At 37.8% G+C, this 20,990-nt stretch overlaps 2 protein-coding genes and 2 non-coding genes across 5 annotated transcripts; all 4 read right to left on the bottom strand.

Annotated features, from left to right (window-relative positions):
- Positions 1-647: 647 nt before the first annotated feature.
- Positions 648-8,502, bottom strand: psmb2 (proteasome 20S subunit beta 2). The gene is made up of 6 exons (XM_046835463.1): positions 8,292-8,502; positions 7,488-7,610; positions 5,649-5,719; positions 1,632-1,794; positions 1,073-1,122; positions 648-835 (listed from the first exon to the last, which is right to left on the bottom strand). The coding sequence occupies exons 1-6, from the start codon at positions 8,380-8,382 to the stop codon at positions 734-736; spliced, it is 600 nt and encodes a 199-aa protein (XP_046691419.1). The 5' UTR covers positions 8,383-8,502; the 3' UTR covers positions 648-733.
- Positions 8,503-15,871: 7,369 nt separating this feature from the next.
- On the bottom strand, positions 15,872-15,942 carry trnag-gcc. Its single transcript has one exon. It is a non-coding gene; the product is annotated as a tRNA-Gly (tRNA).
- Positions 15,943-16,262: 320 nt separating this feature from the next.
- Positions 16,263-16,334, bottom strand: trnad-guc. Its single transcript has one exon. It is a non-coding gene; the product is annotated as a tRNA-Asp (tRNA).
- Positions 16,335-18,058: 1,724 nt separating this feature from the next.
- On the bottom strand, positions 18,059-20,477 carry LOC124376092 (UPF0500 protein C1orf216 homolog). 2 transcript variants are annotated; one of them, XM_046834984.1, is made up of 2 exons: positions 20,273-20,477; positions 18,059-19,504 (listed from the first exon to the last, which is right to left on the bottom strand). In XM_046834984.1, the coding sequence occupies exon 2, from the start codon at positions 19,480-19,482 to the stop codon at positions 18,484-18,486; it is 999 nt and encodes a 332-aa protein (XP_046690940.1). In that variant the 5' UTR covers positions 19,483-19,504; positions 20,273-20,477; the 3' UTR covers positions 18,059-18,483. The 2 variants fall into 2 exon arrangements, with proteins under 2 accessions (XP_046690940.1, XP_046690939.1); XM_046834983.1 differs by lacking the exon at positions 20,273-20,477 and adding an exon at positions 20,134-20,266.
- Positions 20,478-20,990: the final 513 nt, after the last annotated feature.

Here is a 20,990-nt window from a genome sequence, read left to right as displayed (position 1 = left end):
CTCTCTTCTGATACTCAGAGATGCTATTCAGCGTCTCTGTGCCTGCAGGCGAACATATGCTCCTCTTCCCTACAGATTCCGGTTATGTTCAGGGGGGATTGTTTAATGTTTATTAATCTCACCTGTCTGCAGAGGGAAGATATGCGCGCGCACACACACACGCACATACATATGCGCACACTTATAAATAAAGCTGAGTACAAAAAGACTTTCTCTGCAAAAGGCGAAAAACAGCAGTAACATTCAAAAACAAGTCACTGATGAGCAGTTCTTATTTTTGTCCCAGTTCATGCTGTAAATTAATTCAAGTAGTTCTTCAAGGTAACACAATTTGAGCAAATTTCTTAACTGTAGTTATGTGAAACTTAATTTTCTTGAATACATAATGTCCTGCTTATATACTCTCATCTTTGATGGGATAGATATGTAACTAAAATTTCTAAACTGAATTTAGAAAATTACTAATTTTTACAAATGTTTATCTTTTATTAATAACCTTTATTAAACCTCCATGTTTGACTTTTGGCAAAAGGTTGTAAGTGCTAATACTGGTTTTGATTACTTTCTGTTATTTGAAACAAGGTGCTCAAAGAGAACACAAATAATACTGTTAATAAAGTAAAATAAATCCTCTAAACACAACATACTTAACCAGGCTGAAGGTTTATTTGAACATAAAGGATTAGATATGCAGTACAAAAGAGTGATGGTGTGTAGATGCCACAGCAGACTGTCACTTTGCCCCCACAAGTATCTTCTCCATGTCGTGAATGCCGTCCTTGTCGATCAAACGAACGGTGAATGAGGGCAAGTTCAGGATGAAGCGTTTGTGGAGCTATGAAATAGAGGGGGAAAAAATGATCACACATTAGTGTGCATGGGGAGGGGAAAAGGCAATTAACACTGAAAATGGCTTAAATGATTTAAACGTACAGAACACTGTAATTTCACTTCATTAGTTAGAGCTGCCATTCACACCATCAGAAATAGAGCAACAAGAAAAGACTGACATGAACTTCAGCGGAATTGAGAAATGGCAGAGGGGAGAGTGTGAGAGAGGGAGTTAGCGTACCTCTTCTATACACTTCTTCAGAAGGTCTACGGCTTCGTCACGTGTCAGATCTGCACACAGAGCAATCGAGAAGATAAGGAAAAACTAATAATTCACTTAAAGAACAAATGTACAATGTAATAAACAGTATGATTTATACAGAGAAGTGCAGGAAACAGTATAAAGCAGGACAACTAGGACAAAGACAAAAAGTAATGACGTTTTTGTGAGCAATCAATCAATAAATAAATGAATGAATGAATAAATAGAAGCGACACTTTTTCTTGTAGGCCCCAGGTCCTAGTACTAAATAAAAACAATTTCTATGCAAACAAGCATAGATTCTACATTTATTTTGGAACATAGGAGTTCACAGGCATGTTCAGACCAGTCTTACGAACACAATTTTTAAATATGTTTACATGTAGTTGATTTGATCCCATTTGTTCTGTTGTCGGATGACATGTTCTTGTACACGTTTGATGATTTTTACTTATTTGGGCTCTTGTTTTTGGATGTACAGCAAGAAAACACCTATATAGATTTTGAGAGACAGAAACAGAGGAGTGCGGTGTTTCACCTGGCCTGTAGTATCTGTCCATGATGGACAGAGTGAGGAAAGCGCCATATCCGTGTGCAGCGAAAGGGGCTTTAGCCAACGCCGACATGTAGTCCATATAGTACAGTCCAGGTCCGTCTGTCTCATCATATCCGGCCAAAAGCAGGTTCACATGGTAAGGAGTCTACAGGTAAGAGCAAGTCAGAGGGAGAAAATAAGGATAGAAAGATACATAGGCATATCATTGAAAGCTTGAGTTGTATTGACTGTTAAAGTTTACTTTAACATTTTCACTACAAACTCTGTTTTTAATTAACAATTTCAATCCTAAATGCAATCAACAGAAAAAGGGACTGAGAAGAATGATCAACATCAAAACCAGCGTCAGAGAGAAAGAGGAGGGTGCGAAAAAACTGCAACGGGAAAGAAAGCAAGGCGGTGTGTGAGTGTTGGGGGGTGTTATGCGGTCTGGGGGGTCGTTGGTGTCACCGGGGGTGTGACATCTGCTGGATGACAGCACCCCCACTGCTCGGAGCGCCTCCCCACCTTTCCTTACTCCTCTCCCTTCTCCAAGCCTCCCACCCTCGCCCCGATGCCCTGGAGCTGCGCCAGAGCTCATTAAAACTTCCTTTAGTCTCTCTCCCTTTTACGTGCTTTGCCATCTCCTAAATCTGTGCCTTTACACCTGCATTACACTTCCTCTTCCTACTAATTCAAGCTGTATTTTATTTTTTTTTATAATCATAAGAGTGTCCAATTTGATTAGTAACTCACCTAGTTCCCGCATCAGTACAATGTGGAAAGAGAGAGAACCTAGCTTTCTGTCATCCAAACTGTCTAACCACTAGAGGTACCAGTTATTTTGTGGTATCTGTTTGCACTGTGTACTAGGCTGCACACAATGCACTTTATGCGGCGAGGACATGTTACTTTAGTCCTTAGCTCTGTGACCTCTTACGTGGCTCTATGTTGTGTGATGTGGCTTTTATGCAGCACCAAGGTCCTGGTGAAACGTTGTCTCATTTCACCGTGTACTACATCAGCTATACATGGTTGAAATGAAAATAAAAGCTTCTTGACTGTCGACTTGATATCATCAAAGCCTCCTGTCTGATTTTGGCTTGGACACTTAATTAATGGGGGTGTAAATGTTAGAGAAACTTGGCTGTGCTCCATGCGAGTATCCCTGCAGACAAAGCCCAGGTTGTTGAAGAGACAAGGCAAGGGATCTAGAGAGCTCCCAGGAGTGCCATCTCCATTCATTCTCTCTTAACTCACCACCTGTTTCATACATACCCCACCTGAGTTCCTAACACAACAGCAATTCTCTCACCTCACCCAAGAGAATGGACCATAAATATAAGCGCCTGAGCATACAAATGCCCAACAGCACTCTAGGCTATACATCTTGATATGGATACTAGAGCAAAATGGCTTGGGGACAGTCAAGATAGAGATGTTTCACTTCCACCTCCCGTTCCCTGTGTGCATGTTCCAGCGTTCCTACACACTATAACAAGCTGCCCAAGGCAACCCTGACTTTCTCTGTCCTGGCATCTTTTTTCAAGTTCAACTGTGCCTGAGCCAAAGAATAACATGAAATATAGTGTCAGTAATTATTTGAGGCTAGGGACATCATTCTGGAAGTCAAAACTTGTCAAGCCATTCTACAGATTATCTGGGTGTAGACCCGAGATGAACCTGAACAATAATTTGTGACAATCTGTGCACTCTAAACTTATTTATAAGAGACACAATGGGGATACATTTAGAACCTCGGGCTTACTTTTTCAGTGGGTGAAATTTTGTTGTGTTACCAATGTACACATCTGATCACATGTGATTACATCAAAACCTTGCAAATAGTAAAACCTCAAACTAATGAATTGCTCTGATGTTTATGTTACATAAAACTACATAATGATCAAGAATGGAACATACGGCAAATGACCAAATAACATTTGGTAAGACACTCTGCCAGAGTCATACTAAAAGTTGTTTTTTTGTCACAGTGATTACGATTTAAGCTTTAAATTCAATTACATAGCAACATAATTTAACATATGTTACTGTCCATGGCAATCACATAAAGGTGCATCTTAGCCCATAAACAGAGATTAGGTTGTAACAAAATAGCTGTCAGAGAGATGAGGTAGATTCCAGGAGTTCCCAGAAGGCGCAGTTGTTGTTTTTCTTAAGCTCAGCCCATACAGCACACACAATACATCCGTAGGTCCTCTTAGACACTACACTACATCCATCTGGTAACACTTTCATTTCAATCCTCCACTCTAATGTCAGGTGATAGAACCATATGTCAATGTTCACTAATCAGAAATGCGCTCAGGATAAATACAGGCTTAATACAAAAATATGTCTTCAAAGTAAAATATTAACCTCAAAGACCTAATCCTAATTCACAGACACAAAAAACAGCAAGGAAAAAGTCTTTAATGTGCGCATTAGGAATAAAAGTAATTATAATTGTTTTTCACTTATGCTTATTGTCTAACCACACCCAACCCTAGAGACCATACTACTAAAACTAATCCTATGAGGAAAGACTGGTAGGCAGCCAGTAAAGGCTTTTCTTTAACCATGCACTAGACGTGCTGCAGCTGAAGCATGTTGATTTGGGAACAAATTCATGATGCCCCTGAGGCCTCCATTCCCCCGGGCTCGCTCTCCCTCTGCAGCCCCTCCTGCAACAAATGCTCTAATTGTTTTTTGTAATTATTTTCTCCCTTCTGCTATTGTGACAAGCAACAGCTACTCTTCCTAACAAATTAACACAAAAACTAGCAGACAACAGGACAAGGGTGTAGACAGACCTTTTCACACAGATGGGTGCATAAGCATGGGCACACACACACAAACTCATGCATACAAACACACACATGCACCAAATGCATGCACAAACACTCAGGTGTTTAAGAGATCGGATTTTTGAATCACACCTTATATTTACAATGCAGACACACAACATGCTGACATCTGTCTCCGATCACAGTCAACATGGGCCCTTATTCACTCACAGTGAGTGGTGCACAATGCTGCACTGCCAACCCAGCATGGGTTGGATTTACAGATTAATTTATTGTTAACAACTGAGCATTGGTCTGGGGGCAGGAAAACAATATACAAATCACACCTTCAACAAAAGTGAAATTGTAAACTTTAGAATTTTTTTTATTTTACTAGTTATTGAAAAATAATCAAATAAAATATACCTACAACTACTAATAGCCTATTTTATTTATATTTATATATTTATATATATTTATATATATATATATATATATATATATATATATATATATATATATATATATATAAAATCAGATTTAACATATAAATAATTTCATTTTAACAGCAAAATGCTTGAAGCATTTCTGTTTGACCATTTTTATTCAAAATGTAAATAAATAAATAAATATTTAAAAAAAAGGCTAAATTAAAACCTGCAATACAACACACATTTATTCACAACGTGCTTTATGTACAGACAGGTGAGAATAATTTTGAGTTTCATCAAACAAATAGTTTCTCCATAACTTACTATCTGCGGCCACTGAGGGACTTTTGATGTAATATGGCAATTAAATGGGTTAAGTTTTCACAGATATTCTTGTAAGCAATATAAATTTACATTTTTCTAAAAAAAAGTAAAACAAATTACCTGTTCATTTTAAGAGACCTGTCTAATCTTTCCTCTTTTATTTAGTATTGCTCTTTAATAAAGACAAAGTACTTCTTATACAATTACTTGATTATTTGATGAAAAAATCTTTCAGTTCTAATACATATTATATATAATTTTTTTTTATTATTATTATTTTTTTTTTTTTTTACTGAGTGGGCTGTGGTTCCATTATGTGTATTGTAATCCACTGCAATGCAAACTGCATGTGCTAACAAATTCCTTTTTATGTGGTGAAGTCCTAAAAAAACTAACAAAAACTGTCTATTTTATTTGTTAGACTTTCGCATGTTTACCTTCTGTTGAATAAATAAATAAATAAATAAATAAATACACACCCGACTGCGCAGATAATCTGCTAGGTTCTTCCTGGTGAAGTTTGCAGCGGCCGCTGGACTGAGCTCATATCCTAGAAAGAAACGCAGACTGGTTTTAACACATGCAAATGTATATAGGTGACAAAACACAAAACAATAAAAATAAATAATAGACAATATAGCCAAAAAATAGCAGAAAAGATTTGTTTTATTTTGCCATGAAATGTTCACTACTGAAAAGGTAAACAAATTATTAAAGTCAGACACAAACACCTGTAACAATAATGCTGTTAAAAACCTCCTGAACCCTGGGGCAGAGAGAATGACAGGAACATGCATGTTCTCACATTGTTCATAACTACAAATAACTGGCCTAGCAGGACAGTCAGATTGCTAGAAACACACTAGGGCTTTACTAGGTTTCTCTCAAAAATACTTTATTACTAGCAATGACTTCAGATAGTATTTGAGAGAGCTCTGCATGCAGTTAGTGGCTAAATAACTCAATCACCCAGAGTTTCTGACCAAATTCATAGAACCTACTACGTCTAACCAAATTATAATTTCTTGAAGGAGAAGCTGTTGAATGTTCTTTCTTTATGTGCAGTGTCTATTTGATGGTACTATTTGGACCAAATGGCAACAATCTAATCATTATTAAACTATTCACCTGACACTGACGGAAGCCTGATGAGGTCCTTGCCTGACTAAACAGAGATGACATAATGGGCTGGGCTCCAACTTTAAACGTCTGACTGTTAAAACCTGTAATATATTCTGTGTCTGTACTCTGTTGTGTTTTTCTTTTGCAAAGTTTTGTGTAGGTCTGACTCCCAACCAGCATTCAACCTGCCCTAGCCTGCCTTGATGCAGGGTGGAGGGAGGTAAAAGTTATACTTGGTCTGTTGTAGGGCTGCTGTAATTAATTATTTTAGCAATCGAGTATTCTAACGGTTGTTCCATAGATAAATGGGGTAAGATGTAATTTTTATTTATTTAAAAGCAATACTAAATAAGAGAGTGAAAACAAACGATCTCTTAAAATGAACAAGCAATTTTTTCTTTTTTTAGAATAATTTACATTTTTATTGCTGAAAATGCATACAAGAATATCAGTGAAGAATAAAGCCATTTAGTGAGTTTAATTGCCATGTTACAAATAAAAAAAATCTCTTCGCAGTGGCCGTATAGAGAAGGTTATGGGACAATATTAGTTTTTGTGAAACTCAATATTATTCTTACTCCTGTATTTATTTAATCTTGCACAGTATCGCGATGTGGTTTTCTTGTCTCCGGAAAGCTGCTTAAAATTTTCCACGCACTAAATCCGTGTTTTTATCGCCAGCTTTAAAAACATGCTCCACCACCTGCTCTACATGGCCAGTGCATAGAGACATTTGACCGCGCTGTATATAAAAAAATATATTTTTTCAAATTACTTAAAAATCTGTAACCACACTGTACTGTGTTTTCTTTATGTTTTAATTTAAAACTGCGTCTTCTTCGCGCCCCTCACTGTTTTCTCCCCTTCTTCCATTTTTCATTCGTGCTTCTGTGTTACATGTTCAGAGTGCTTCAAGAGTTTAGGCAGCGGTGCGTCAGTAATAATTGTCCGTGGGAAACAGTGTTCCATGTTTTGTTAAATGGACTAAAAGAATAATCGAAGCAAATTAATTGCTAAGACTAATCTGAAGTCAAGACAAGAAACTATTTGAAGATGATCCAGGCCATTTAACGATAGTCTTGTAAGGGAACACATACACACACACACACACACACACATACATATATTCATTCAGTTAGCATCTAAATAAATGTAAAACATCAGAAACAATATTACAGCTGTACAATGCTACGTACCATTTCTCATTTTGTAGAGCTGGACATTTTTCTGAATGTATTCTGCAAACTGTACTGTATCTCCAGCTTCTCCGACACACAGCAACAGGATCTTCTCACTCAGTTTAAACATTTTGTCATAATCTGAAATATTTCATAAAGTCTTTAAGAACTAAAGTTCATATTTGTCTTGGATTAATTACATACCATTACACGCACACTCAAAGAAAACACCAATAATAATCAGCCGGTTATATTGTATATATAAAACTCATTATTTTTACCAATAACCATAATATTAACAAAAGGATTAATAAGTAGCGCTTTTGATTAATAATGTTAAAGAGGACTAACAAGCGAAAAAGATATGTACTTTCACTTTCATAACGGATTTCGCCTAATCATCTACTAAGAATAGCTTGTCTGTCTTGCAGCTTATCTACAGCAAAAAAAAAAAAAACTGTAAAATAAACGTGTATCCAAATTATTCAGACATTACAGCATATGATCAAATCAGTAATGGTTGGATGATTAATACAGTGGGCTGCAAGAAATCTGTTCTACGCACAAAGTGCCTAGCTAACAAGATAGCAATGACTAGCATAAACTACTCACAAAACAATTTTAGCAATTTAAGAAGTAGTAATTTATTTCTGCTTGTGCATACAGGACGTCTGACCCTATTTACTCATAAATCAATTCCGAAACTGTTAAATATATGAATAATAGTTAAGAGGAGAACTCCATGGCTAGGCTAATCGCTAACTTGTCCCGCTAATAACACATTTATGCTAAGCTAAGGCTCGTGAGTTGTCAAATCTTTACCGTGTTTCATTTTGATGATGCTGCTGGCGGCCACGTTATCGGCCGCAACCAAGACAAAGTCTGTACCCTGAATACCAATCAAATATTCCATCTTGCAAAAGTAGAATAAACTTAGGATAAAATAATACCGACACCGGTACTGAACGGAGACAGAAAGAAATTACACAGCAAAACCTCAGCACATCAGCGGCGCACTTTTTTCGCGTCACCGGAAGTGAGGTACGGACACGGGGGGGGGGGGGGAACTTTCTGATCACGTGATCTGGTTTGGGTTGACTGACTAATGGCGATGTGTTCAGGCTGAAATGAGAAAATATTTAGCTTCAAAAGTGAACTTTATAAAAATAAACATAAACATAAAATGTTCTATTCATTATATATTTAAAACGTTAGAAGGTATCTCGTTTGCTCTCTTCTAAAAGTTATAACACTTACATACTGCTAGGAAAATACAGTAACATTAACCAATAATATATCCTCAATAATACTCTGCCTACCTAATTCCCTCTCTCTATTTACTGAAATTTATCATAAATCATTAAATTATTTTAAAAAGTATGTATGTGAATTGGGTGTATTTGATATTTAGGATAAATGAAAAATGTAGGTAGCTAAAAATTTATAACATAGCATGACTATATATATTTTGAATAATACATTTAGTTAATATGGAGGGCTATGTCAAACAAAAATGCTTATGTTTTACAAAATGTTTATTTGGTTAAAAAAGTCACCAAATTCCTCAAACCGCAAGTAGTTGCTGGCATTGATTATTTCACATGATTCAGACTACTGAAAAGACATTTATAGTGATAGAAGAATCATTTAAAAGCATTGTTTTGCTTTAGTATTTATAATCTATGCAGTAGCACCTTTAACAGAAGCAAAGATTTTGTATGTTAATAAACAAAAACACTACATTTCACTGTCACACTCCTGTCCTTGGCAAATAATCGTATTATTTAGAAAAAGTTTGCATTTCAATACACAGGTCAACACTGGTGAAAATAAGTCTGAATGTGTCATACTCATTTATTTATTTTATTTTTTGCTGTCCCCCTGCCTTTCTTTCTCTCTCTACATTTGTCACTGGTTTAGCCTGACTGCTTCGTTAGGACTCATAATTTGCATTCAGATTAATTATCTAATTACCGACAAATGTCCGGCGGCCATCCCGCACTCCAGCTCGTCAGCTCAGTGCCTGTAATTATTTTAATCATTTACTTTCATCTGGAGTGTTTCTGCCATACTTTAGTGTTTAGAGGCCATTCTTAATTACCCTGCCAAGGCATTGTTCCCCTTGTTTCATGACAGAGAAAGAAAATGACACACACACACACACACACACACACACACACACACATATGCACAAAGAGCCCGATGGGGATGTGATCTTGACAGCATCATGGAAGCTTTAAGCTCTGCTGGTTTTCAGCCCTGTTTCTTCCCTCTACTTCTCATTCACGTTCTCTCTCCCTACCTATCACCCCCAACATCCTGCTTTCCTAACTCCTTTTCTCTTTCCAGATCTCACTTTCCCCCACCATCACCCCCACCACTCTTTTACTTCCTCCCTCTTCCCCTTTATCATAAGCACACACAGGAATAGCCTCCGGGCCCCAGTGCACTGACTGCTAATATACTGACACACACACACACACACACACACATAGAGTGACACAGATCTTTTGCACGCTTCCCTATGCTATCTGCTAGAAAAATCTATACAACTCTCTGTGTATGCTTTATTTAGTCAACTGTCACCAGTTGCATCTGGTTCTTGTTCATCAGCTTGTTATGGGGTCAAATTTTACTCACTTTGCTCTCATAATCACACCCTGGCAGCCTTGAGCCAAATAAACTAGCTGTAACTGTTCTGGTAAAAGTACATCAATTATAATTGGATCTCTTGAGTATCTGATTCACTATGAATGAGAGATTAATGGAAAGATGAGGATCACTGCACATTTTTAGTTCAGGATCTCTTTGTAATTGGGAACATGACCTTATAAGTGGTCAGAATGTACCACTTTTAAGGTAACAGACAGCATAAAACAGTAACACTGAGTCACAGTCAGAGTTTCTACTCCGTCCCAATGGGACCAGTCAGAGGTAAAAGTGTAGAGATTATGGGCACATTGCCTTAGGGTACAGTTTGTCGAAGCGAAACAGGTTTTGAGCTCTGATTAAAACCAGGCTGGATTAATGATATTCATGAGTTAAGTTCAACTGTCTGGAGCAACCTGCAAAGAGACACAAATCCGGAGATTGTGGCTTGGTGTTGATAAACGGTGTTGGAAAAAAAAAACACAATTAATCATTGTGGGCACTTGTGGGAGTTTGAGGTGTATGTCTGTGTGTGAGGGAGAAAGAGAGAGGTTGACATTCAGTTTAATACAGTCAACACTGCCATGCAGTTAATCTTTAAGAACTTTAGGCCTGCTGATGAACAAAAGTGCAGTGTCAAGGGAATAGTCCGAGCTCTAGTGTTTAACGTAGCAATTTAATCATTTGCATTCTTGAAGGGAAACCGCGCCGGTGTCAGCCGGGCCGATTAATCGATGATTTCACGGCATGAGGCTGGGTGCTTCCCGCTTTTGTTCAGGACTGTCGCCGTTTAGCGGCTCCTTTTCTCCCCCCACTTAAGTAGCACAGGGGCGGTGAGAGAGCACGGCCACGAGAGAGAGAGAGACCACTTCATCCGGACAAAAAGCGCAAGCTAAATGCAAGTGACAGCCTCTGAAAAAATTCCTCGGAGCAGCTGTGCGGATTCGACATAGGCGGGTTTAGTCTCTTGCTCCCTCCCTGCCCCTTCCCTTCTCTTCTCTTCTCTTCTCTGTCGGAGAGCGTTTAGCCGCCGCTGTGACCCCCGGTGCTCGGCACACGCACCTGCCGCTCCGAGGCGCGCCTTCACCGTCGTAGAGATTAAGCGAGAGGCGGGGTTTGAGAGACCCCCATGAGATCCTCTGTTAAAAAAAAAACACCCTTAATGCGTGAAAGAGCCTGCATTCAACCCCTATTGTTCAACACGTTTTTATGGGACAACATTGGCCATTATTAGGTTTAGAGATTTACATGGGACTCCATAGACGGGGATAATCCTTTCAAGGAGTGAACGAATGAAAGTTTAAACCCGCTGTTTTCATATTTATTAGCTGGTTAAAGCGGACGAGGCAGCTGAAGGAAGGCTGACCGACAGGCCTTTACTCCATCCGCATTCATGTAAAATCTCTGCTCCTCTACATCCACAGCTGAGCTCTCAGCCTGCGGCCAAAGGCTTTATACCATAACACATAATATTGCATTTTTAAGCTTCTTTAACGCTATTCTATTGGATGTATCTCTGAATAAACAGGAAAAGGAACCTCATAATCTAGTGTAGCCATAGTACTAAAATGATGCACTATGTGGATGTACAGACTTGCTTCTGTGTCATTTTTATTTTTAATAAAAAGCAGCTTTACAGAAATACATATATGTTTTAAATTATAAATATATCCTTAATTAGGATGGAGAGACTTTGACAAGTAAAAACTCTTCAATGACATAAGGAAAAAACCTTGAGGGTAACCAGACTTAAAAGAGAACTCATACTGATCTGGTTGACACCGGATAATGAGAGAGACAACTATAATTGTAGTCAAAATTGGCATGCTTACAGGAATATATGAGCATTAGAGTCATTTCTGAATTTATTATATTTTTATTTAATTGTGCGATATATAAAAATGAACTGTTTAATGATGGGAACTTGAGTGCATAACTGTTCTCAGCAGTTTTATTTCTAAGGCTATACAAGACCCCAAACCCTCAACTATGCAAAAAGAAAAATGCAACTACAATAGAATAACTACACTTCAAATGTTTGAAGATTTAGTCATTGTAGTAACAAAAAATTAACTATTAACTATTTTATAGTTAATAAAAAAATTAACTATAAACAGAACTGTTCTATTAATGTGTTTCCATTTTATTATGTTCAAATGATAATGTATAGAATATGTTCCTCATATAGGCCATTTAGTCTTTACATGTAAGCTGCTGCATACAGGCAGTAACGTTGTTGGTTTTTAAATAATTATTATATCTCAGGTTTTGCATTTATTTCTATTGTTTATTTTCTGCTTATATTTATATGTTTACTGTATATGTAGATCCTGCAGTGTTTTTCAGTACATTATAAATGCAATACTGAATATTGGTATAGAGACCAGTTCAGAGATTGCTACCAATACAAGGACAGTAAATTTTGGATCCACTTGAATTCAGACAGAACAATTAATGTAAACCAATCATTTATCATACTACTGCTTTTTGGGGTTTTTGTTGTATGGAAGCTAGAAGGAAGCCAGACAACAAGGAAACCCACAGGAAAACCCACAAATATATGGATAGAACATGTGAAAAGAAACTTATCACAAACTGTAACCCAAGCAAAATAGTGAATAAGATACTGTAGAGCTGTAAGGAAACATCTCTACGTACTGCACCAATGCCTGTTGCAAATTACTACATAGTTATTCAGAGTAAAATGCGTTTATACTATGAAAATTTTTTATTTTGATGGAAACTTCCAGCATGACCCCCACCCCATCCACAGGGTATAAAAGAGTGATGAATGAATATGAGTGATGACTGATTAGGATGAAAAAGATTTAAATCATATTCTATGGATTTCCCAGTTACTGGATCTTAAAACATTTAAACACCCCTGGGATATTTTGAGCCGATGTACAGTATTACACTCTGCACTATGATCATGAAAAAAATGTTGTGATGTCTTCAGAATAATGGTATTCATCCAGAGACTTGTAGAATCGATGCCAGTGTGCACTAAAACTGCTTTGGCAGCTAGTAGTGGCCAACATCTGACAATTTATTTTGTTATTTATCTCTCATTTGTCACCTGTCTGTGTATTATGCAGTGAATGTGTATGTGGGTCATTCACTGTAGATCTTTCCCCGAACATATGACACAAATAAACTATGACACTTAAATTCATTAAAAGAAGAGAAAAGAGTATTCAGAGTTCTGATATCAGTATTATATAAAAACAAATGTTTAAAGTTAAAACGAATGCTTCGCCAGTTGTGACTTTTTCAGTTTGACACATGGCAACAAATAGTTTTCATTTTATTTTTAAGAGTTTCAATAAGTAACCTATATTTACTACAAGTTTGAAACACAAATTTAACCAAAATGGGCTGGATGTGGCCCGTTGTGTTATCTCGTTCTCTCTGTAGACAGATCTCCCAATCCACTTCATCATACACCGGCCCTGGGGCTGCATACATCTCTCCGTTCCCCCACCACCCCCTTTCTGTCAAAGCTGATTGTTTCCGCGCCAACAGAGTGCTAGAGGCTAGTGCACTGTCACACTGCATCAGGCAGAGGGAAGGGTGGAAAGAGAAAGAGGGATATAAAGAGAGGGATAGGTAGAGAGTGGTAAAGACAGAGACAGACAGATATAGGGAATAGGGGAGAGGGTGAGAAAGACAGCAAGAGAGCAAGCTTTTTTAATCTTACAACCCAGAAGTGTTTCTACTTGGTGGCCTGTTCTTCACATTTATGCACATTTGATAAGGGATATGAATAATATTATCCTAATTGTTGAGAAAGGGATAGACATAGATAAACAGGAGACTAGACAGACTATTCTCAGTGCTGTCCCCTGTTGGGGACTTTACCTGTCAGTTAGCTGAAAAAGTGACCACTAATCCTGTCCTTGAGGACCCACACAGACTTATCTGTCTGTTTAGGCTTGTACAAGACCTGAGCAGCATCATCAACTTATTAGTGCTGAGTCGAAGTTTCAAGATGGCAGAATAAACATGAAAACTCTGGTTATTTTATTTGATTCAGTCGTGATTTTGTCCTAAGATTTATTTGTAAAAAAACCAGATTGTATGTTAATTGGCCAAACAGTTCGCTCCTAACACTTAATAGGTTGAGTTGGTACTATAATATTGTAAACTTCGTGGGATTCCTGGTCATATTTGCCACATGCAGCATTCAGAAATAATAATAATATGATAGAAATATATAATGTTCAGACGGCAAGCCTTTGGTTTATGGTCATGTCACAGTCTTTATTGAAAGATGACTTAGTAGAATCACTTTTGTCTAAATTCAGGCATTATCAAATAAGAGATAATAATTTTACAGGTCATGATATGTCATCTTTCATTAAATGCTGTTGAGAAGTAAAGCAGCAGTCGGGCTGAGTAAAAATCAATAATGAATGTTTATAATTCCACACTGACTGCATTATTTGGTAATTTTTTTTCCATATTTTTTACTGAATATGCTTATGGACACATTTTTATTGGTATAGGACTTATATTTCATCCTCAATCCATTTTTCCTATAACATTCATATTCGTGGCATTAAAAAAAAAAGTCAAATTTCAACAGGACTTTTCTCCAAGTTCATCACCACTACATTCTAGTATTGTATGAATAAAATAATATTGACTTTATATTTAGATCTTGGCCTGAGTAACATGCAAAAAAATATTTCTTACAACAATAACAGTAAGCACAGGGTTTAGAAAAATGTCAAACTATTTTTAAATTAATAATACAAATTCAATGTCACAGAAGAAACCCACCAATGAAAGTAACATTTTTTTTTTTAATCTCATATAATATGAACACAAAGCACTAGTAGTAGTAAAATCTAAGGATCCATAGTAGGTCTAAGTGACATTTTTATTACCAACCATATTCCATAAGCTTTTTTATTTATTTCACTGCTTCTTAAACTGTTTCATAAATTACCAACTGATACAAATTAGTCAGTGTATAACCATAAACGTTTAATACATATATGCATCCATTACGTCTTTTTCTTTCCTCTTATTGCATTACAGGTCAGTGCTGGTTAGCTTACCCTCAGAATTGTTGGGTTATGTTAGGCATTCTCAAAATTATTCTTTAAATAACTCTAAATTATTAAATTATAAACATAATCTGAGTTTCTTCCTCTATCTGTATGTCTCTTCTGGTTCTTCCAAAAATGACTGATCAGGATAAAGCAATTACTAAAAGTGACTAAGAGTTGAACTGCTAATGTAGCCTTCATAATTATGTGAAATACACTATTTATGTGAATTTTATGACCTTATATGGGAAAAAAGAATTTTTTTGTGTGCCAAGATTTTAGGGGCAACTATTTTTTCCACAGCAAGTGCTTAGTTTAGATCTGACCCGAAATTAAATGCAGCCAATTCAAACTGTTCTAATACCTAAATTCACGCGTTGAGTCTGTTGTATATATATTTTTTCACCTCGGTGTGCATGTGTTCTTTTCGCACCCAGTGGAAATCATTCTCACGTTTCCACGAAACCTGTACAAATCAACAGTCCTCTCCTGCACTGCACAGGAACCTGAGCCTCAAGCCTACAAACAACTAGAGATGTCAAAGGATCAAGTAAAAGTTATTTGAAGTAATCTAAATGTAATAAAATGTTCAAATAAAACGTTTATAGAATATGAACATTTGAAGAGGAACAAAGGCTAAGTGTTAAAGTTGGATTAGTACATAAAGTGCGAGGTGAGGAAAATAAAAAATACTGTTGCATTGGCCGGGAATCGAACCCGGGCCTCCCGCGTGGCAGGCGAGAATTCTACCACTGAACCACCAATGCTTGTTAGAAAAGCTCGACCGATTTTCATTCGACTGATATCGACTGACGTTCATTGACTGGTAGGAAATAGGTTTTTCTGCTTCCCTTATTTTATAAATGCACTTTACTTACTGCTTCATCCTGTGACACCGAGATAACTGAATAGTATTTATTCGGATTTGGGAAAATTAACACTTACCGCTTCACTGACCGGTAATCAAAGCAGGACTAATATTTAATTGACTTTGTGACCATGTTTAATCACACCTCCGCGTTTTTAATAAATATTAAAATATATATGAACTCTATATCAGTCCGAGTAGGAAAAAAAAAATACCAGTCTCCCCGTCGGGGAATCGAACCCCGGTCTCCCGCGTGACAGGCGGGGATACTTACCACTATACTAACGAGGAGTGCTCGCGACACATTTTTGACTAATAATGAGCCTATATAACATTATACGAACGTTTTAGGCAATTTGGAACAAGATTGTTACTGTATCATTTGTCACTACATCATCTGCAGCTGAAACCCTGACCCAACTCTAGCTATCCTTCAAATCCAGGCCTTTCACACTAACCTTCACCAGCTGGGTTCCTCTGACCCCCTATTATCAACAAGACGTTTCCACAGAACTGTTACTCAACGTTTTCTATTTGTGAAATTCTCAGGAAATCAGCAGTTTCTAAAATAATCAAACAAAACCACCCTAAACCATGCCACAATTAAGGTCACTTAAGCTCTTGACCAGTATCTGATCAGATGACTGATTGGAAAACGGCATCAGTATACAAGTGTTTATTAAAAGTGGAGGGTTAATGTATTAAACATTACTATTACTTTTGCTAAAATACAATGAAGCAGAAACCCGACCTTACCACCACTGATTTGATTCTGATACCAAACCTGACCTGATCTGGGTTTGTCACAGAGAACTACAGTTTACATTATGCTGTATTTCAAAATTACTTGTGCAGTTTTCAGCCAAAGACAAAGTAAATGCATTGTAACATTTGCTAATTATATATGAAATGTAAACATGAAATCAATGTATATATTTAGACAAATTATGAAAAGCATAAACTATGTGAGCGCTGTGTCCAAGCCAGGTAAGGATCCCTTTTTTTATAATTGGTATATGCCTTCTATTTACTGAGTCAAAGTGCATTGTGCCTGAGGCGGAAACCACACACACACACACACACACACACACACACACACACACACACACACACACACAGGAAATACCCTGGAGACTTAGGCCAAATCCATTGTAGCCTGAAAGTCATCTGTGGACTCAAACTTTAGCTGGCAAACGCACATAAAACAAGACTTTATCTCCAAAGACACGAGAAGATATCATTTTGAGAATTTAAAAACATTATTTATTAATAAAAGAGTGAATCAAGGTTGCCAGAATTTTACCAGAATTTAGCAGTGTTTATTTTCCGGCCTGATAAGAAAAAGTCATGTTACAAAGTCTTTCCAGTGGAAGTGCCAGATGAATGCCAGACTTAATTTGTGTGACATGTAAAGGGGTGTGGAGAGTAAAATACAGGATGTCACTCACTCTTGTTTAATTCTGGTCAGGTTTGTGGTGGATTTTAAGTTTATGCCAGAAACACTGGGCGTGAGATGGGAATATTTAAAAACACAGGCAATTTTCTGATACAGTCCTCCCACTGGTATTTATTTGTAAGTTAGTGTATGCTCAATTAGACATGAGATGAACATGCACAGACAAAAACCTGAGCTCAGGATTGAACCAAGAACTGTGGATCTTTGAGGTGCAAACACTATCCACTGCACCAACAGTTTGCTACAAACAAATAAAATGTTTAACATTGTGGATGTAAGTGAACGCCTAAAATGATGGAAAATGTTTTTTTAATTTTTTTTATATGTAGTCTTTAAGACCCTTAAAGACTTCAAAATCTTGTATTTGGGCAGGTTGTTTTATTAATGTAAAGAAAGCTTAGACAAGTTAGAAATTGACATCTTGACAAAAGTCATAGGAAAGTTTTTTAATTGTCTGGTAATAAGTACTTTAAATGTCATTTTTAGCAACTGGTTTAATTTGTTAATGTTGACATCTATAGTTATATTCATAAAATGACACCCACCAAATATAAAAGTTTTGAATATTTATTGATTGATTCATTCATACACAAAAGGCAAATATGAACTCTCATAAATAAAGATATATCTATAAACATTTAATTACCTATTGTTTTCTTGAAATATTTAATAATATATATTTTGATGATGCTTATACTTTCTTCTGGATTTCTCCCTGGTTTGGGTTATCATATAATTGAGCTTGGCTAGTAATGAAAAAACAGAGCACTGATTTATCTTCAAGTACAATGTATAATGGGCAAAGACACAAACAGAATATGAACCACAAACATGCACAACAGTGGAATGACAGTTGAGGAATGCAGGATATTATTTGGTTTAAAAGAGTCTTCTCTGTCACTGTTCTTAGTCATTTGTTTCAGCTTGGGATGCCCCTAGGACTCTCTTCTTCCCTGCTCTTTCTCTCTTTTCTCAATATTGCTGTTACTGGCCAATGGCAGCTGTAGCTGAGCCCATGCGGAGCAGCTCTTTCCTGTGAGTAAGAATGATATCAAAGCTGGATTGGAGTCGGTTCTGTTGTTCTTGGACACGTTCCTGCAGGGTGCGCACCCAGCGGATCAGGGCAAGCCTACGGTACATGGTCAACTGCACATGGTGCTTTTCCATCTCTTGGGCTTTGAAACGCTCCCGGTCTTCCAGGGTCCATACAGCCTCCATGAGTTGGGGGAGCTCAGAGTAGAGATCACTCTCTGAATCTGAGGATGCTTCTTCAGCTAGACTAGAACCTCTAAGGCTCTTATGGTGACTGTCAGCTGTCTTATCCTCTTCGAAGTTGTGTTTTTCTTGTAGATTTGTGGTTGCATCGCCATTTTCTGAGTTTGAACCTCCCACACAGATGCGATCCCATACTAAGTTAAGAGAGTCTCCCCCAGTCACATCTCCGCTTTCAATGGTCAGAGGCGAGGAGCTTTCTGACCTGTAACTAAATTCAAGCTCATCATTACTTCCATCCCAGTCTAACACCTCTTCTTCTTCCTCCACCTGTTCCTGCACTTTACCTTTTATAAGGTCTTCTGGCTCTTGCTCTTTCTCATCGTCACTCATTCTCCTCATCTCTTCATCTATTTTGCCTTCTTCGGCTCCATCTGGAGGCACCCTGCCTCCAGTATCTTCTCCACTGTCAATCTCAGGAAGAGGTTCCAGGGGACTCCAGCAGGGAAGGCGAGACAGGGGAGAGAGCGGTCCAGGCACATAGTGGTTAGCAGAAGGTGGTGGGTAGCGGCTTGACAGGCCCAGAGCTCGAGGACGCACTTGGTTGCGGTTCTCATCTCCACTCAATCCAAATTCACCTTGACCCAGGAAATTAGAGTTCCCATCTTTTTCACAAGTTCTCTGGTCGCTGCTGAGAATACGCAGGGTCGAGTTTGTACCTCCTAGCTGACCTCCAAAAGCAACATTCACAGGTCGATCTTGCTTCAGCATGTTCGTCTGAGATTGCGTTGCTCTTCAAGAAAGAAGAAAAATCCAGAATTTAGTAGGACTAAAAAAAAATATATAGATATAAAAATTTCGGCTTGACAAGAACTGATACTGCTATAAAATACGTCATTAGACCTCGCAGTAAAATACCCTTACAAATTCAGAGTATCTGTGGTGCCACGTTGGAAGTTCTCAATTTCAGAAAATGATTCAAATATTTTATAGCAGCCGAGATAACTGAACTGAAAGCTTCAGGGTATCGTCTGTCATCGTGAAGAGCCTCAGGTACAAATCCCTAATGATCCTGTGCAGATGACTGGGGCAGAATGTAGCAACAAAGCCGCAAGCAGAAACGCTATCCTCATGCCAATTAAGTACGGATTAAACATACTATCATTAGCATATGACTTAATGTTAATAAAAAATGTAGCACATCTGAGTGTTAATATGGTATGAAATTATAGCGAGGAAACGACCAGCGACATGAAAGAGCGTCGAGGCTGCTATTTACCACACCGAGGTTCAAACCGCTAATCATAGAAATATCGCGGATTCGAAGAAAACCTCTATAAAATAAAATATTAATAATACTCCTAATATTAAACTGATTCACTGCTCTATCCAGCTACATAAGAGCACTGTGTTTAGTCTCACCCCATGTCAGCGCTCCGGTCCTTCAGTAGAAACATCTACTGATTTAGATAATCACTGTACTACAATCTGGATTTCTTCTGCGCCCTGCCTAAAAGCGATTATGATTATAAATGTATATGAATAGCTGGTGTTGTCTTACCGTCTGTTATAAGCGTTTGCCCTCCTCCAGCCTCTCCTTCTCAGCAATGTCTCTCTTTCTCTCTCTCTCTCTCTCTCTCTCTCTCTCTCTCTAGCTTGCTTTTCCGGCTCGAAGGACAGACTGCTTCAGTCTAGGTGCATGACTCATTTCCTAAAGTGGGCAGAGGCGACCTAACTGGGCGAAAAAACAAAAATATAAGCTGTACATTAGCAGTGCAGTCTGTTTCACTGTATACACTACCATCCTTTATCACCAAAAACGATGTGCACTCCTTAATGAGCCTGCTGAACATCCCATTGGCTCGTCTTTGCAGTTATAGTAGCTGTTATAATAACCTCTGCTCATCTGCATAGGCTTTCATTAGATGCTGGAGAATGATGTGGGAATTTCTGTTCATTGAGCAGTTGAGAGGATCAGGCACTGATGGTAGATCTGGAGGTCATGGTTCTGTGCATGATACTTGAGTTCTTGAGCACCATCGCTGATTAGCCATGGGTTTCTGAAGCTCATTTTGTCATGCTGGAACATGTTATGTTATAAATAACAGTAGTGTAAGCTATTATAAATTACCATGACTTCTTCTTCTTATTCTTTCGGCTTCTACCATTAGGGGTCGCCACAGCGGATCATCCGTCTCCATATCCCCGGGTCCTCCACATCTGAATCTTTTACCCTGCATGTCACTACGACTACCTGCATGTCTTCCCTCACCACATCC

Source organism: Silurus meridionalis, chromosome 22 (genome assembly GCF_014805685.1).
Source record: "Silurus meridionalis isolate SWU-2019-XX chromosome 22, ASM1480568v1, whole genome shotgun sequence".
Classification (NCBI taxonomy): domain Eukaryota; kingdom Metazoa; phylum Chordata; class Actinopteri; order Siluriformes; family Siluridae; genus Silurus; species Silurus meridionalis.
Note: the sequence above shows the minus strand (reverse complement) of the source record. Positions and strands in the feature narration are given on the sequence as shown.

Bases quoted from the DNA above. Each gene is read 5' to 3' on its own strand.
- psmb2 (XM_046835463.1), bottom strand. From the start codon at position 8,382: ATGGAATATTTGATTGGTATTCAGGGTACAGACTTTGTCTTGGTTGCG. The intron at 1,123-1,631 runs GTGAAACACCGC...CTCTGTGTGCAG, and splicing joins GGACAGATACTACAGGCCAG to ATCTGACACGTGACGAAGCC. The intron at 836-1,072 runs GTACGCTAACTC...TCTATTTCATAG, and splicing joins TGAAGAAGTGTATAGAAGAG to CTCCACAAACGCTTCATCCT.
- LOC124376092 (XM_046834983.1), bottom strand. From the start codon at position 20,168: ATGTTTCTACTGAAGGACCGGAGCGCTGACATGGG. The intron at 19,505-20,133 runs GTGAGACTAAAC...TCTTTCTTGAAG, and splicing joins GACCGGAGCGCTGACATGGG to AGCAACGCAATCTCAGACGA.